The 16,871-nt window shown below is 54.5% G+C and overlaps 1 protein-coding gene across 3 annotated transcripts in view; it reads right to left on the bottom strand.

Annotated features, from left to right (window-relative positions):
- Window positions 1-5,131: 5,131 nt before the first annotated feature.
- Window positions 5,132-16,871, bottom strand: part of ADGRL1 (adhesion G protein-coupled receptor L1) — a 47,903-nt gene continuing 36,163 nt past the window's right edge. Inside the window, exons 9-23 of one of the 3 annotated variants that reach the window (XM_022558834.3) lie at window positions 16,565-16,603; window positions 16,212-16,395; window positions 15,906-16,028; window positions 15,167-15,381; window positions 14,701-14,871; window positions 14,053-14,262; window positions 13,739-13,959; window positions 13,456-13,522; window positions 12,969-13,060; window positions 12,140-12,308; window positions 10,728-10,856; window positions 10,445-10,541; window positions 10,223-10,351; window positions 10,067-10,084; window positions 5,133-9,580 (exon numbers count right to left, since the gene is read on the bottom strand). In XM_022558834.3, coding sequence (XP_022414542.1) covers window positions 8,838-9,580; window positions 10,067-10,084; window positions 10,223-10,351; window positions 10,445-10,541; window positions 10,728-10,856; window positions 12,140-12,308; window positions 12,969-13,060; window positions 13,456-13,522; window positions 13,739-13,959; window positions 14,053-14,262; window positions 14,701-14,871; window positions 15,167-15,381; window positions 15,906-16,028; window positions 16,212-16,395; window positions 16,565-16,603 — 2,607 coding nt within the window. In that variant the 3' untranslated portion in view covers window positions 5,133-8,837. Of the gene's footprint in view, window positions 9,581-10,066; window positions 10,085-10,222; window positions 10,352-10,444; window positions 10,542-10,727; window positions 10,857-12,139; window positions 12,309-12,968; window positions 13,061-13,455; window positions 13,523-13,738; window positions 13,960-14,052; window positions 14,263-14,700; window positions 14,872-15,166; window positions 15,382-15,905; window positions 16,029-16,211; window positions 16,396-16,564; window positions 16,604-16,871 lie in introns of all 3 variants that reach the window. The other 2 variants (XM_089905408.1, XM_089905406.1) reach the window with 2 other exon arrangements.

Raw genomic sequence — 16,871 nt, forward strand, 5'->3', positions numbered from 1 at the left:
GTGAATTTGTGTACAATTGATGAACCTATATTGACACATCATTATCACCTAAAATCCACAGTTTATGTTAAGGTTCACTCTTGGTGCACATTCTATGGGTTTGGATAAATGTATGACATGTATTCCTCATTACAGTATGATACAGAGTATTTTCACTGCCCTAAAAATCCTCTGTGCTCCTCCCAGTCATCCCCCTCCTTATCCTCATGAATTTTTAAAAGGGTAAAGGGATCTCAAGACCAAAAAAATATAAGATCCTCTGGATTAATCTATCCTTTTCCTAGTGATTTGTAATCTCTGCCTAAAGCAAGTTTCCATCTAGTCACAGGTCTCTTCCATTGGACTTTTTGTCTCTTCCTGTGCCAGATACCACATTGACTTAAATATTACCACACTATAACCAGTGTTGGTAAGGCTAGTTCCCCACCTTGTTCTTTCTTCTTCCATTTGTGCTGGTTATTCTTGGTCTTTGTTCTTCCATAGAAAGTGGGGCACACAAATATTTTTTCCTATTACAAAAGTAATACATATTAATGCAAACAATTTTTAAAATACAGAGCTGCGAGAAAGTTAAAATTACCCTGTTAGTATTCTGGTGTATAGCTTTATATTCTGCATATATTTTATTATTATTTTTTAAAGTCAATTAAAATTATTTTTTCTTTTTTTAAAACGTTTAGTTTTTGGCTGCATTGGGTCTTCGTTGCTGCACGCTGGCTTTCTCTAGTTGCAGAGAGATGGTGCGCGAGCTTCTCACTGCAGCAGGTTCTCTTGTTGCCGAGCAGGGGCTCTAGGCACGTGGGCTTCAGTAGTTGTGGCGCGTGGGCTCAGTAGTTGTGGCACTCGGGCTCTAGAGCGCAGGCTCAGTAGTTGTGGCGCACAGGCTTAGTCGCTCCGCGGCATGTGGGATCTTCCTGCACCAGGGCTCCAACCTGTGTCCCTGCATTGGCAGGCGGATTTTTAACCACTGTGCCACCAGGGAAGTCCCTGCATATATTTTATATTTATACACACATATACACATACACACATACACTTGTATATATACACAGTTTCATATTTGTATACACACACTTTTTGTATATACATGCCATCAAAACAAAAGTAAGGTCATACTTTACCCTGTTTTTTATATCTAGGTTTTTACCCTTAGTATTATTATGAATATATTTCCATGTCCTTTAGTGTTCTTCTGCATTATCATTTTGAATGGCTGCATGGTATTCTGTTTATGGATGTGCATTATTTATGTAACAGTTTTCTATGCTAAAATTTTAGATTCTCTCTTGTGTTTCACTCTTAGAAGCCTTACTACAGTGAACTTTTCTTGTCGTTGTCTTCATGCACATGCATGGTTCCTTAGGATCAATTCCCAGGAGAGGACTGGTTGGCTTAAAGTGAGGGCTTCAGCTGTGAGAAGCTGGGATCACTTGGACAGAGGCAAAGGTTGATGGAAGACAGTGGGGCAGGACAGACAGAAAAGAGCAGTGGTTGCGAGGGTTTTGGTCAAGGTGAGTCCCAGTGAAGTAAGAAGGGATATAAATGGGGGAGGGTCCTGTCATCACAGCTCATTGCCATGACTGAGATGTTTGAAAGGGTAAGAGAGAAGCAGAATAAGCCTGAGGATATTGTAGGGATAAAGGAGTAGCCTCAGCCTGGCACCCCTAGGCCTTCCCAAGAGTTCACGGGAGAGAGGAGGTTTTCTCAATGGCAGAGGCTCCAATGCTTTCAAGCCTTTGGGGATCTGAAGCGAATCCTCTGTTGCTCTGCATTAAGACCTTCCCTCTGGCTTAACTCACGTGAGTCCGCTCTGGACAATCCTAACATACTAGCTACATAGGGACCATCAGGGTGTGGCATGATTAGTGGGCATCTCTGATGTGGGGAGCCAGATAGTCAGCTTCCCTTAGTGAATGCCGAGTGGGGTTGGTGGGCAGCGATGGGGCCTGGGCAACTGCAGCTGGGTGCAGACAGTCCTCAATGCAGCCCCTGGGACAGGAGGACCAAGGTGGAGGCCTGGTCCATCTTTCTCTTACTAGCTGAGTGAACACGGGTACGTTCTTGAACCTACCTTTCTGGGCTTCAGCTTCTGCAGTTGTATATTGGAGCTAACTAAAACCTGCCTCACTGGGTGGTTGAAAGGATTAAATTGGACAGCATATGTAAAGCATCTACAGGGTGTGGGCACTTTGAACTGCATAGTAATCTTATTTTTTTGAGTAAGTCATTTACTCACCCTAATTTCAGTTTCCTCATCTGATATATGGGGATAATATATATCTTGTGATAATTAAATAAGATGAAATGTAGGAAAGAGCTTTGAAATGAATATCAACAAATGTTACTGTTCCTGGGCACATGCTAATGGTTGCCCCAAGCGTGTACAGGTGCCACTGACAACCACTGAGGGTCACAGGTTGTCAGGCACAGCAGGTTTCACGGTATGGGTAGAGGAGTCGGATGTGTACAGTGCCGGGAAAGTAAAGGACAAAAAGGTGGAAGAACTGGCTGCGTTCTCATCTTATGCTAGGATAAAATTTCAGAGTCAGAGCATGAGGTCAAAATCATAAAAAATTAAGTGAATTTGCTCACAGAGCATCTCTCGGTAAGTCTAGTAGAACCAGTTCCTCTTCAGCATAGGATAGGGTTGGGCACCGGCTAAATTGCTGGACTTAGATTTCAGGGCCATGCTGAAGTAACAACAGCATCGCACAGTGAGGGGTGCATGGGAACTGAGAGCAGCTGAGGGAATGGTCTTAACTCTCATCTCAGGCCTACTCTGGGTCCTGTGCTCCATTCAGCTGTGTGTCCTTTCACAGACATTTATTGAGCACCTAGTGTGTGCCAGACACTGTGCTAAACAGTAGGGAACAGCAGTGAAAAAACAGACGATTGTACATTATTTTCTGGTGGGGGAGGCAGACAAGCAAAAGGCAAAAAAGGCAGTTTGTGAGTTGGGAGCACTATGGGAGACAAAGCAAGACAGGGGTTAGGAAGTTCTGGAGTGGCCAATTGCAATTTAAATGGAGTAGCCTGGGAAGGCCTGCTGGGAAGCTCTTATTTTCATAAGTCCTAAAGGGAGAATAGGTGAACCCTAGGAACAACCAGTGTAAAGGCCCTGAGGCAGGCAGGAGTTGCCTGCATGTTTGTGGACAGTGAGCACCCCAGTGTGGCTGGAGTGGAGGGAAGGAGGAGAGCTGTAGGGATGAGATGTGATGCTGTAGGGCCTTGTGGGCCATTGTGCTGACCTTAGCGTTTCGTCTGGGTGAGAGAGGAGGCCTTTGGAGAGTTTTGAGCAGAGGAGGGACAAAAAATATGCTTACTGAGATCATTCTGTTTTGTGTGTCCCCTGAAGAGGGACAAGGGAGCTAGTTAGGGGACTGTTACAGTGGTCCTGGTGAAAGACAGTGGTGGCTTGAACCAAAGTAGTGAGAACTAGTTAATTCTGGGTATTTCAAAGTTAGAGGCACTACTGCATCTACTGTCAGATTAGATATGGGGTATGAAACAATGAGTGAGTTCAAGGGAGGCTCCAGGGGTCTTATCTTGAGTCTCAGGATGGACTTGCCGTTAATCAAGGTGGGGAAGCCTGTGGGAGGAACTGGAACAGTGGTGTGTGTATACATGTGCGTGGAACTGGGTTTAACTTTGAGATCCTGCCAGACACACAGGGGGAGATGTGGAGTGGGTAGTTGGATGTAAATGAATCTGGATCTCAAGATGGAAGTTCAGGCTGGAGCTCTACGTTTGGAAGTCATCAGCATAATAGATAGTACAGCTGACACTTGAAAAATGCAGGGGTTAGGGGTGCTGACCCCTGTGCAATCAAAAATCTATGTATAACTTTTTTTTTTTTTTTGGCTACACTGTGGCATGTGGGGATCTTAGTTCCCAGACCCTGTGCCCCTGCAGTGAAAGCATGGATTCTTAACCACTTGGACCACCAGCGAAGTACCTCCACGTATAGTTCTTTTTTGGTGGTACGCGGGCCTCTCACTGTTGTGGCCTCTCCCGTTGCAGAAGACAGGCTCCGGACGCGCAGGCTCAGTGACCATGGCTCACGGGCCCAGCCGCTCCACGGCATGTGGGATCCTCCCGGACTGGAGCACGAACCCATGTCCCCTGCATGGGCAGGCGGACTCTCAACCACTGCGCCACCAGGGAAGCCCCATGTATAACTTTTGACTCCCCCAAAACTTAACTACTAATAGCCTACTGTTGACTGGAAGCCTTAACCATAACATAAACAGTCAATTAACACATATTTTGTATGTGTATTATATGCTGTCTTCTTACATGAAAGTAAGCAATAGAAAAGAAACTTACTAAGAAAATCGTAAGGAAGAGAAAATACATTTACAATACGGTACTGTATTTATCAATACCGAAAGCGTACATCATTTATTTACAAGATGAATCATCTGTCAGTACCTACATCAATATTGTCTTATAAAAAACACTGTAGATATTACACATATTACTAACACTAGACATCAAAAATGAAAAGAAAATGTGAAAAAGAAATTCATTTTTATTTACAGGTATAGTGATTCATGCACTGAAAATGAAGCAGCAGCAATATGATTGCTTTATGGTAGCCTAGTGCAGTCGATGGGGCTGTGTACGGTTTGTCAGTGTGTGCATAAGTTTTGATACATTTTAACTTTTTATAATAGATATGTGTGTATTTTATGGTAGTAAATGATAAAATAGACTAGTATCTACATATATTCTGTTCATTCATGACATGCCTCTTAATTTTTTTTGAAGGTTTCGAGGTTACATGGTTCATTTGCGAGTTTTTTCCAATTGTCGCAAATCTCCAAGGATTTTTCCAATATACTTATTGAAAAGAATCCTCATCTAAGTGGACCTGTGTGGTTCAAACCTGTGTTGCTCAAGGGTCAGCTGTATTTAAAAACCATTTAATGGGATGAGATCTCCCAGGGAGTGAGTGTAGGTAAAGGTCCAAGGCTGAGCCCTTGGGCTCGCCAACATTAAGAGGTCAGGAGATGAGAAGGAACCAGTGTGGAGACTGGGAAGGAGTAGCTGGGGAGTGGGGAGGAGGAATGGCTGAGTGCGGCATCCTGGACGCCAGTGTTGAGGGCAGAGGGGCATGGAGAGAAGTGCTTGCACTGCTTGGTCATTCCTCTCTCTCTGAGCACTGTGAGAATGTGAAATACACATGATGCAATTCCACTGTGCTGTCATGACCGAAAATACACCATTCCAGTAATGTGTGGGAGTCTAGAAATAGCAGCTGGAATCAGACAGGCACAGCACACAGTTCCTATGCTGTGCTCTAATATAGCCTGTGGACCGAAGTCCAGGCTGAGAAGGGATTGAGGTGCAACATGGCACAGTGGCCTGGCCCACAGAGACTTGGATGTGCATCCAGGTGCTATAAGCCTCAGTTTCTCCATCTGTAAAATGGAGCTCGAATAACCTCCGCCCAGAGCATTTATGAGGATTCATAAAGAAACTGCACCTGCATTGCCTAGCAGGCCCTTGAACCTACCAAGCTCTATAAACATTAATGATTCTGTGACTCACCAGTCCTCTGCTGTGGGTTCTAAATGCGGCAGTGCAGGTTCCTCACTCGGTCACGGCCTCACGGGGATGCTCCGTGCAGATCCACTCACCTGTTTCTTGCCTCCCCCCGCAAATGAGTCACGCTACTCTTGTCATTCCAAGAAATCTTAATTTCTTTATTGTTTGATTTTTTTTGACTCAACAATTTTTTTAAACTTTTTTTTCTGAAACGTTCTTGTTGTTATGAGCCTTTTGTTTTGTTCTCGTTAAATGCACTCGACCCAAAATTGGTTTGGCATATCGAAAAGGAGACCAAGGAGGGACTGGGGGCATGGGAGAAGAGGGAGGAGGCCCAAATGGACAGAGAGAAATTGAGGGTAAGAGAAGGGGAACACAGAGACAGTGAGAAAGACACAGGGAAAGAGGTGGAGACACAGAGAAAAAGGCAAGGAAAACCAAAACCAAAGCCAAAAAACCCCCACCAAACCCAGAGAAAAATAACAAGATTTGAAAGCAAATGAATTCAGGAGCCCAAGAAAGGGAGTAGGAGAGGAAACCAAGACCCTTCCTTCTTTATACCGTCCCAGCTGGAGTGGGGGCATCAAGGCACCAGGTCTGGTTGGGGTGGGGGGACACCTGGGCTCTCGGGGTAGCTTTGTGCTGGACTGCAGAGGTTTCCAGCCCTACCAGGGGGCCCTGCCACACAACTCTGAGGCCTGGGAATCCACCTTGGTGATTCTGGCTGGAATGGGAACCAAGGGACCCGCTGTACCCTCTCTCTCCCTTTGACTGTCAGAGTCTGGAGAGATAAAAGGAGGACTGGGCAGGGGAGAGGACGCAGGAGTTCCCCTGGGAACTCCCCCACCCCACCCTCTCTTCCAGACCTCTTTGCTGGTCAGAGGCATTCTTTGACTCTAGCTGGGCTGATGCCTGGGCCGGGCCCACTCTTCCATCTACCCTTGTCTCCCACCATCTCTAGCCACCCCTCCCCAAAGAGGAGTCCTGGCCTAGTGAAGCCAAGGAAAGCCACGGAGCTGTCTCCTGCCCTCCTCACAGAGCCATCTGCGCAAGACCGTTCCTATCCTTACTTCACCTGCCCGTCCAGACTCACCCATGGTCTGGTGAAACGGGTTAAAACTCCCTACCAGAAAACAGATGGAACCCACCTTTACCTTCTCCCCACACCTGTCCCCCCATGTGGGACAAACCACCATCTTCGGGTCTGGCCTCTTCTCCCCCATAACTGATGGGGACAAGCCAGCCCTAGCTCCTCAGGAGAAGGGAGGGGCTTTTTAGCAGCAAAAAGAGTCCCTCCAGCCACCTATCTGTCTCTTTCCCCCAGTTCCTCCCTGGAGTTCCTCCCCATTAACCCAAAGTTCATGGCAGCGGCAGGCTGAGACCCGAAGATGTTTGAAAACTCATGGCACTTGTGAGAAAAGAGGGAGGGACAAAAGAGATGAGGGGTCAGAGCAGAGGTGGAGGGCCACCCCTGGGGAAATGGCAAATGACAGGGCTGGGCTAGTATGGCAGTGGGACTATGCTACCCCCAAAGAGTTGGGGGGGGGGTGTTGCTGGGAAGGCCAGGGTGACAGGCTGGAGAGGGGACTGGGAGAGGTACTCAGGAGACATCCCAAGCCTGGAGCTTCCAGCATCTGCAGGTTTGGGGTTGAGCCCTCTGAACATGGGTGTCCTGACCCCAGCCAGGCCCTGGTACCTGGCTTTGTCTCCCCTGCGGGGGCGTGTTGGGTAGGGAAGGCAGTCTCTCACCTCCCACCTCCCCACCCCGTGAAGGAGAACCACCTCACCGCCCCCAGCCCTCCCTCCTCAGTCATCTGTCAAACCCTGCTGCCCTCATTTTCCTTCCCCTCTCAACCTCTCTAGGCGGGAAATCGGCCCCTTCCTCCCAGGCCGAGTCCCAGAAGCAATGTACAAGAAGCAGGAACTCCAAGGGACAGCGCAGCCACCTTGGCAAAAGCATCTTTGGGTGTGAGGGTGCCTCCCCTGGGCCAGTGGGGAGGGGAAGGGGAGACAGGCCCCAAGTCCTGGGGCAGGCAGTGAGGTACACGCCCCAGGAGGGCTGACTGATGCCAGGGAGAGGCGGATCAGGGAAGGGTGCCGGAAAGGAAACGGGTTCTTTGTTTCGATGTTGCTTCTAGATTTTGTTTTCTGTCTCTGGATTGTAAAAAGCTGCTCTGGCGGCCCGCCCACCCGGCTGGGGATGCACACGTACACAGAGAAGTCCTGGCTGCCAGGGCCCGGCGGCGCAGCTCTGCTCCGGAGAAATCCCGGGCTGGCCGGGCCGCAGGCTCCTGGTGGCTTCAAGTGATGAGATTTTCTTTCTTTCTTTTTTTGTCTTTTTTTTTTTTTTTTTTTTCCTTTTCCATTTCATTGAAATATTTACAGCAATGGGGACGGAGGAAGAGGAGAGAGGGAAGGGGTAAGAGGGCCCCCTAGGGAAAGATCCAAGCCCAGGACCCACTCCCCAGGGAGATCCAGACCCAAAATCTGCTCCCCATAGCCAAGCCCACAGGACTGGGAACTGCTCACATACGGCCACCCCTGTGGGCTGGGGGCCCTGCGGGGAGTTGTGCTTCATCAGGAGTCGCCCCAAGGGAGGGGGTCATTGGGTGCACTCAAGGAGGGCTGAGGGGGCAGGCTTGCTGGGAAGGCTGGGACGAAGAGCAGAGAGAAGGAGCTTCGGAGAAAGGTCCACCTTTAAACCACCAGCCACAACCGCCCATTCCTCTTGCCCTGGGGCTTTCTCCCCGCTAGGGCTCTCTCCCCGGTCAGAGGCCCCAGTCTCCGTGGAGCAGGGAACTGTAGTGCAGAGGAACCTGTCCATCTGTCCTGTCCCCACTGCTCCATCCCGGTGCAACTGGCAGCACTCGGGCTGCAAAGAGAGGAGCAGCTGACGGGTTCCATCCAGCAGGGCCTTTGACCCAGGGAAACCAGAGCCCTCACTTCCCTCCAGGGAGTAGGATGAGTAGGGGGTGGGAGGGGGAAGTCAAGAGTGGGCTGCACCCTTCCAATTTCTCCTTCCTCACTCCCCTGGGGACCTCCTGGTTCCTCACTGCACTTGCCCCAAATTGAGCTGGTGCACACGGCTGGTGGGAAACCCTGTCTGTGAACCCTGCACCTCGGGCCCCCAGAGCAGAGCCCCCAAGGGGCCTGGAGGGCCCATGGCAAAGGGGCACCTGGAGAGAGTGGCCCAGCAGCCAGTCTCCATCAGCCTCCCCCTGCCACCAGAGCCCTACCCAGGGTTCAGTCCCCGGCCTGGGACACCAGCCCCTGGTCCGTGAGGTCCCTCAGAGACTGGTAACCAGTTGCATCTGCCCATCCCCATCGGGCCCTGGCCCCTCGAGGCCTGGGGCCGCCAGGTAGCCCTCGTGGCTGGGCCGCCGCACCTGGTAGTAGCCCTGCAGGGGGTTCCGGGCCACCAGGGCCGGCGGGCGCGAGGTGTAGTAGATTTCGGGGGGGCCAGGGGGTGCAGGTGGGGGTGGGGGCAGAGCCTCACTGGGCCCCTCGGGGCTGCTGTCCGGGTAGGAGGGCGAGTCCCGCAGGTTGGCCCCGCTGGCGTAGAGGGAGTCCCGGCCCGGAGGGGAGGAGAGGGGCCGGCTGGTGGCCCCGTCCTCCGCTGTGCAGCTCTCCGACTCGTCCAGATCGCTCTGGTACAGCACCGACTGGGCCCGGGGCAGCAGCAGTGGCTCCTCCAGGGCCTTGTAGAGAAGTTCGATCTCTGCCCGGTCAGCACCCCCGGGCCCGCCTGCCTCTTCCTCGCCGCTGCCCCCTGGCACTGGCGGCACGGGGGGCTCAGGCGGTGGAGGGCCCCTGGCTCCGCTGCTGCCACCCCGAAGGTTGTTGTGCACCAGCTCCGAGATGATCATCTTCTCGAAGGCGGCAGCGTCGGCCAGGTTCCGGCCTCGAGGTGGCTCGGGGGCCCCATCCCCTGGAGGGAAGTCCCCGCTTCGCAAGGAGTAACTGTTGTTGAAGTTGCCATTGAGGGGCAGCGTGTCCATGCCGCAGGCTTCTCGGCCTCCCAGGGGGTGCTCTGCAGGCAGAAGGGAGCTGCTCAGAAGGAGAGCCGGGCAGTGAGAGGGGCGCAGGCCACGTGGACGGGGGTGCCCGCTTTCACCTGGCCTTCCCTGGGCTCACCCCTGCCCCTGGGGACTGGGGTCTTGTATTCCCTCTCTTCCTCACTGGCAGTGAGGATACCAGCTCAGCAGAAGACTAGTAGAGGTACGTGCGGGGACCAGTTCCCCCAGGGTCCCCTTGCAGCTGGGGGCTTAGAGTCTCAGCAGTATGAGGAGATCTGGGTGACCAGATCCCTTTCCAACGCTCTGTCCCCCCCATCACCTTCATTCCCCACCTAACGCGACACCCTCCAGCCAGCTGCCAAGCCGGAGACTGTCTGTATGTGTGTGTGTGTGTGTGTGGGGGGGCACTCGAGTTCTCTCTAAGTTAGGCCATTTGAGGAGGCCACTGTCACCTTCCCCTCCCAGCCTTGGAAATGTTACCAGGAAACAGTCACACTTACTGGGTTCCCGGTAGCTCCCTGCAGGTGCCGGCCAGGAGGGAAAAGAGAGAAGGAGAGAGCGGGCTCAGGATGCCAAGTCTCGGCTCCAGTTCAGGAGGCACAAGGATGCCACCTGACCTGGGCCGTCACCCTCTCCTGGCACCACAGTGCTCTCACCTGGGGAGTTGAAGACGGCGGGTGAGGAAGGATTGAAGCCCACCGACTCGGCAATGAGAGTGTTGTAGGGGCTGGTGCCCCCACGGGGCTGCAGCACGGGGTTGGTCAGCAGATGGTTCCCCATGGTACCTGCCCAGGAGGTCAGAGGTCACAAGGCGGCCAGGAGACCCGGGCTCGGGAATCTTGAGGGACTGAAGCCGGGGGTGAGGGATCCAGTCTCACCTCGGTTCAGGGTGGGTGTGCTGTTGATGTCGCCCGCCATGAAAGAGGATTCCGTCTGTTTCCTCACGGTGTCGTTCCACATCCTCCGGATTCGGCTCTGGGGACACAGCTCAGACGTGAGGGAGCCCTTGGGCCGCCCACCCTCCACGATCTTTCTGAGACCACTTGCCTGATGAGCACCACCAGGGACCTGGGCAGAGAACTGCCCTGCCTCTTGGGCTCTCGGTTCCAACACTCAGCCCCAGGGAGCCCTGCCTGGCGCCCCAGCCCCCGGCCTGGATACCTGGGTCCCCGTGTAGTAGCGGGTGTTGCTCCGTATAGCTGAGGTCTTGAGTGAGCCGTGAGCGCCCCCGGGCGGGGAGCGAATGCAGCAGTAGGAGTGACGCAGGCACTTGCTGTACTCCTTATGCACCTGGGGGGGCGAGGAGGACAGGCAGTAGGTGCCCCCGCCTTGGGGGTCCAGTGACCAAGCTGCTGGTGGGGATCAGAAGCCCCACTGTCTCCTGTCTCCCAACAGCCAGCCAAGAAGGCTCTCTTCTCACTCAGGCCCATCCTCCTTTCTCCACCTCCACCAATAATTTCTCATCCATTCACTCACTCAACAGATCTTTAATGAGCATCCTCTATACGCCAGGCATGGTTTAGGCCCCGAGGACAGACACAAATCAGACCCAAAGCCCTACTTCTCAGGGCTGGTATTTTCTAGCAGACAGAGACTGAACACGGGTGAAACATCAGTACGTTATGTAGGGCGTCTGATGGTGTGAGGTGCTGCCGAGAACTATGGCCGCGAGTTAGGCAGTGCTGTCGGTGGGGGTCGGGGGCACGATTTCAAAAAGATCAGGGGAGGCCTCACTAAGGAGACATTTCGGCAAAGACCTAAAAGAAATAAGGCAGTGGGCCCTGTGGATATGTGGGGAGGGGCAGGGGACAAGACCTGGGGAGGGTCCATGTCTAGGTGTCTGAGGGAGCAGAAGGCTGGAGGGAAGGGAAGAGAAGGGGAAGCCCAGGTTGGACCGTATGGGCCTGGGGGCCTCTGTAAGGATGTCACTGTGTGTCCAATGAGGACCATGGGACAGTTTTGAGCAGAACAGTCAACCTTGCACCCAAGACTTGTGATCACTGCCTCCTTCATCCCCTCCTTAGCCTTACCCACCTCAATGTCCCCTAAGACCAACAACAGTCTGACCGGGCCTCCCCACTGCCTTCAGGATATGAATCTACAAACGCCTTGGCTCAGTTTCCCTGGCTTTAGTCTTGAGTCTACTGCCCGTACACCCTTCTCCACATTCTTCTGCTTCTGTTATCTCCTTAATTTATTTTTTTTTAAGATTCAGACTGTAACACACTTTATTTTAAAAAGAAACTTCCCACCACCACAAAATTCACATTTTATCCCACAACTATTGAAGTCGGAAATGTTCTGTCTGGGTGGCACCCAGAGTCATCTCCCCCCACATGCTTGACTTGTGCCCTACACCCTGGGGAGGGTCCATCAACCATGTCCCTGCCCTGTGCTCTCCCAACTCCCCAAATCTGCCTTGCTTTCTCGTTCCTCTAGGCCCCTGTATCTTGCTCTTTTCCAGAACCCTCTGCACCCCTGCCTAAATCCTCCCTGTGAGCCTGTGCTTCCCTCCAGGCAGACACAGGTCCCGCTACAGAAGGCAGGCACCTGGTCCCTTCCCTGGACCTCACCTTCTTCTGTAAGGCGCAGTGAAAGACGAAGATGAAGACCCCCTGGAAGGCGTTGAAGGTGGTGAAGAGATAGGCCATGACCACCGACTCCTTATTGATGAAGAGGAGGCCGAAAGCCCAGGTGAGGCCCAGTAGGAAGAGCAGCGCAATGGCCCCCAGGGCCCAGGATCTGGGGAGAGGTGGAGAGGGAACAGGGACATCAAAGTCCCTGCCAGCAGAGATGCCTCCCCCAGAGCCCTGCTGCGTGTCCCTCTTTGAGCAGGCCTGGACGCTGCCCTGGGATGAGCAGGCCTGCCCAGTGACACTTTCACCCAAGCTGACCCTGAGGGGCAGGCAGAGGTCAGGGGTCAGGGCTCTGTGAATGGCCATTCTCCTGCATCCTTCATCCTTTTGGCCATATTTCCAGACCTTTAAACTATCTTTCGCTGCCTATCTGTCTTTAAGTTGCCCTGAAATGGACTTTTTTTTTTTTTTTTTTTGCCGAGTCGCATGGCTGGTGGGATCTTTAGTTCCCCGACCAGGGACTGAACCTGTGCCCTTGGCAGTGAAAGTGCAGAGTCCTAACCACTGGACCGCCAGGGAATTCCCTGGACTCACTTTTTGAACTCAGTCTCACCCTTAGCAATTATGTGCCTAAAACCACGGCTGGATGTGCTAATACCATGTTTTCTAAGACTCGTTAAATAGATACATAACACACACAGTAAAACACCATCTTTGTCCTTAAAATCACAGTATGTGACACCAGAGGCGAGAACACCACCTTTTAGGAAACGCTGGGAGAGGCCTGGAAAGTCCCAGGGCATGGGTGGGGCGAGGGGGCGCTCACTTAATGTTGTCGAGGCGACTGGAATCAGGCTTGAGCACGGATGAGCTCCGGATCATCTTGTGCAGAGTCACCATGAGGAACACCAGGTTCACCTGGGGGCGGGACAAGGGGAGGGGCTGGGCCAGGGTCCCTCTGCCTCCTAGCGTCAGCTCCTGGCCAAGTCTCAGCCACGACCCCCCTTCCTCAGGGTCCCCTCTGCTGCTGTACCTGCCCCCAGGCGCCTGCCTACTGGTGTAACTGTTAATGTGGCTTCGGGGCCGGGGGGCAGGGCCCATGGCCTGACACAGAGCAGGGGCTCAAATCACAGCTCCTGGAAGGATGGACCTCAGTGCTGGAGCTCTACAGGCCCACTCTGCTCTCGTTTTCTTAGTTGGCTGCTCAGTTCTGATGCTTTTCAAGGGCTTGGGGAGAATGGGGGCCTTGGGGTCAGAGCTAGGCTGGATGAAGGACAGAGACTCAGTACTGGGGGTACTGCCTTCCAACTTACCACGATAACAAAAGAGACAGGCCCAATGAAGCTCCAGATGAAATAATTGTCCACTCGGAGCCAGCAGCTGTGAAGGAAGCAGGGCCGGGGTATTGAGAGGTGGCGGGGGTGGGGGGGCAGGCTCTTCCCTCCCTCTGACTCCAGGAGCCCAGGGACTCTGCTGGCTGCGGCCTCGGGGCTCAGGAGAAGGGAGGCCAGTGCCCTGAGGGTCCTGGCCCAAGGGATGCTGCTGAGCAGGGAGCCAGCAAGGGGGAGAGACTCGGGGGGAGAAGGGGGCACTCACGCCTTCTCGGTGCCGTAGCTGCGGTAGTCGATGGCGGCTGCGATGCCCACCACCAGGGCTGGGAAGCAGTACCCGCCCAGGTAGTAGTATTTGGTGCGGGAGTACTCGCTCTCAAACACCTCCACCAGCAGCAGGTAGAGGTGCACGCCCTCCAGGCAGAGCCAGGAGAAGGCAGCCAGGAAGAAGTAGTGCAGCAAGCCAGCGAAGATGGGGCAGGCAATCTAGAGAGTGGGGAGCACCACAGGTGAGGGGCTGCCCCGGCCGGCCGGTGTCGTCTCTCCCCCCATCCTCTCCTGCCCTGGAGTCCTGCTCACCTCATACTGAGTCTTGTCTATCCCAACCAGGAAGAGCAGCTCGGCCAGGAAGAGGTTGATGCACAGGTTCTTGTGGATGGTGTTTCGGTCAGTCTGCAGTCCCCGTAGGAAGCAGAAAGTGGAGATACAGATTGCCAGGCAGACCAGGGAGATGACGATGCCCACCCAGGTGATGACTGACAGCAGTAGCTCGTTGATGCGGCCCTGGTACTGGGGGAAGGAGCAGGGGGTGTACTTAGCGCCTCTGGTCTTGCACGTGGCCAGGGCTCAGCTTAGGTGCCAGCTACGGGCAAGGCCGTGGGCCACGAGCACCACTGGTGCAGCCCACCTGGCCTTCTGCCCCCCTGGCCAACTTGCCGGCCCCCACCCCTCTGCAGGCGGCACGCTCACTTCCTCATGCTCTGGAAGGCTCGTGGAGAGATGACAAAGGTGACACCAACGTGCTTCTCCAGAGTGCCTTGGGAGAAGGTGGGACCGTGACCAAAGAGAACCAGACGTGTGGCCTCATGCCCCGGGCAAGACTCAGGCCCCCCATGCCCACGAAGCTGGCCTTCCCCGGCACCGCCCATGCAGCACTTTCTATGATGCCATGCAAAGCCGGGCCAGAAAGTGGGCCCGCCCGGAGGAGCGGAGTGCTGGCCAGCTTACGATCTCGCGGTGAGCCATGAGCACGGCAAAGTTGGTGAGGTGGCTGCAGGCACACGTGGTGTGGGTCTTGTTGGACTCCACCAGGCGGCAGCCCTGGGTTGACCAGTAGCCCAGCATGGAACGCTCCGAGTAGTTCCAGAAGGAGCAGTTGGCATTGAAGTGGTTCTTGGCCTATTGTGTGGTGGTGACCGGGGGGTCAGATCCGGGGAGTCCCACTCCAGCCCGCACACCCGGCTATGGGGATAGTGACAAGCAGGAGACGAGTGCCTGGGGCTTTGGGCTCCAGGTGACAGTCTGAGACCTCTGGGGACAAAATGGCCCAAGCTGCTGAGGTGGGGGCTGAGGCCCCAGGGAGGGGTTGTAACTTGCTCTTGGGGTGGGTGAACACACAGTAGGGGGGCATATACAACCAGGGACAATGGAGGATGCTGGGACCTTCACGGAGGGAGGGGGCACCTCAGCTCACCTCCAGGTGGGCCACAGTGAAGATGACAGGGTCCATGAGGAAAACTCGGCTGGACTCCTTGTTGATGGATGCTGCGATGACCTGGGAGTTCACCACCAGGGAGGCGCCCCCCAGGCCCCCCGCGCCCGCTTCACCTGCCAGCTTCACCGTGGCATTCTCGGTGGACAGGAAGAGGCCCAGGTTGTTGTAGAGGATGAAGACAACCTTGACCACTCCTGGGGAGAACAGGTACAGCAGGGTGTGTTGTCAGCCCCTGGCTGGTGTGCAGCTCCACCACGCTGGCCGCCAGGACCTCTGAAGCCAGACAGGCTGCAGCCCAGGCAAGTGGGGCTCTGGGAGCCCTTCTGTGGGACCACTGCTCAGTTATAGGCAGTTTTCAACGGCAGGGCAGTGGGCCGGGATACACAGGCTGGGTCCCCGGCCCACCTCTCACTTACTGTGTAACGTTGAGCAAATCCCTAACCTCTCTGGACCTTAATCTCAAATGGCACAATCCTCCCCGAACTGCCACTGCACCGGAGTGAGCCCTACAAACTACAAAGTGTGCTTGGTTCTGTGGGGCTTCGAGGGGGGGTCTCCACGAATCCCCTGAAATGTTAACACTAGCTTGAATGAAGGACACCTCTGTGTGTTGCCATGGGTCCCAACCTCCTTTCAGGTTCTTCAATCCGATAAAAGCTAAGAACCGCCGTCCTCCACGAGAGGAGCAGAGGTGCCAGCACGGGGCTCGGGCACTGACCGTTGCGGCTGTTCTGCTTGATGGTGTTGGCGGACAGCTGGATGGAGTTCTCGCTCGGGTACTCCTGGGGGAACACCAGCTCTTGCACTTGACCCTCTGTGTTCAGGACTGTGACCTCGAGGACTGTGGGGACAGGGGACGGCAGGGCACACAAGGTTGGGGGTCTGTCCACAGTCCGGAGGCCCGGGCTGTGGCAAGAGGCCCAGGGTCGAGGGCCAGGGTATCCCCCATGGTCTCCAGGCCGAGTGGGCCCCCACCGTTCAAGATTTGCGCCCAAACTTGCCCTAGTGCGATTGTAGCACTCACCCACATTCTGCTTGGCGGCCAGGAAGCGGGCAGGCTCCCTGACATTGTCGGCCAGCAGGAAGGCGCCCTCCTCTAGGACGTCCAGGAGCATGGTGGCCGTGTGCACCTGCTCGGTGGCATTCATGTCCTTCCAGGACTCAAGAGCCTCTGGCCGCAGCAGGTTGTCCACCGTCTCCACCACGGCCTGCAACGGTGCGGGGGCAGCTCCGTGATTCCCCCTACATCCTCCAGTTCCCTGGGCTGGGCTCTGCGCCCCCTTCTCCGAAACTCCATCCCCAGCGCCACCTGGGGCCTGCCCAGGAGGGACAAGGGCTGCCCCACCCCCTCGGCCAGCAGGAACCCTTGAGCCTCACCTTGATATAGTCCTTACAGGTTCTCTCTCGCTTGTGCATCTGGGGAAAGAGATGGAGGTGCTCTCAGGGCTGGTCTCCCAGCCCCACTCCTCTAACCCCGACACTCATGTCTGGGCCCCAGGGAGCTTGCTCTTCTGCCTCTGCTACTGACCTGGGGCTAGGCCATGAGCGAGAACCATTCCTAAGGGAGCCCACACCCCCAGGACCGTCCAGGGCAGTTCAGAAGGGAGCCCCAGTAGACCTGGGGTCTGTCCTTCCTTCTTCTCCCGTCACCATGGGTGGCAGCCCAGCTCCGCGGTAACAGGCC

The sequence above is a fragment of the Delphinapterus leucas genome, unplaced genomic scaffold (genome assembly GCF_059928025.1).
Source record: "Delphinapterus leucas isolate spDelLeu-1000000601 "Yukka" unplaced genomic scaffold, BTC_Dleu_Yukka2 spDelLeu_asBTCV2_sq25, whole genome shotgun sequence".
Taxonomy (NCBI): Eukaryota; Metazoa; Chordata; class Mammalia; order Artiodactyla; family Monodontidae; genus Delphinapterus; species Delphinapterus leucas.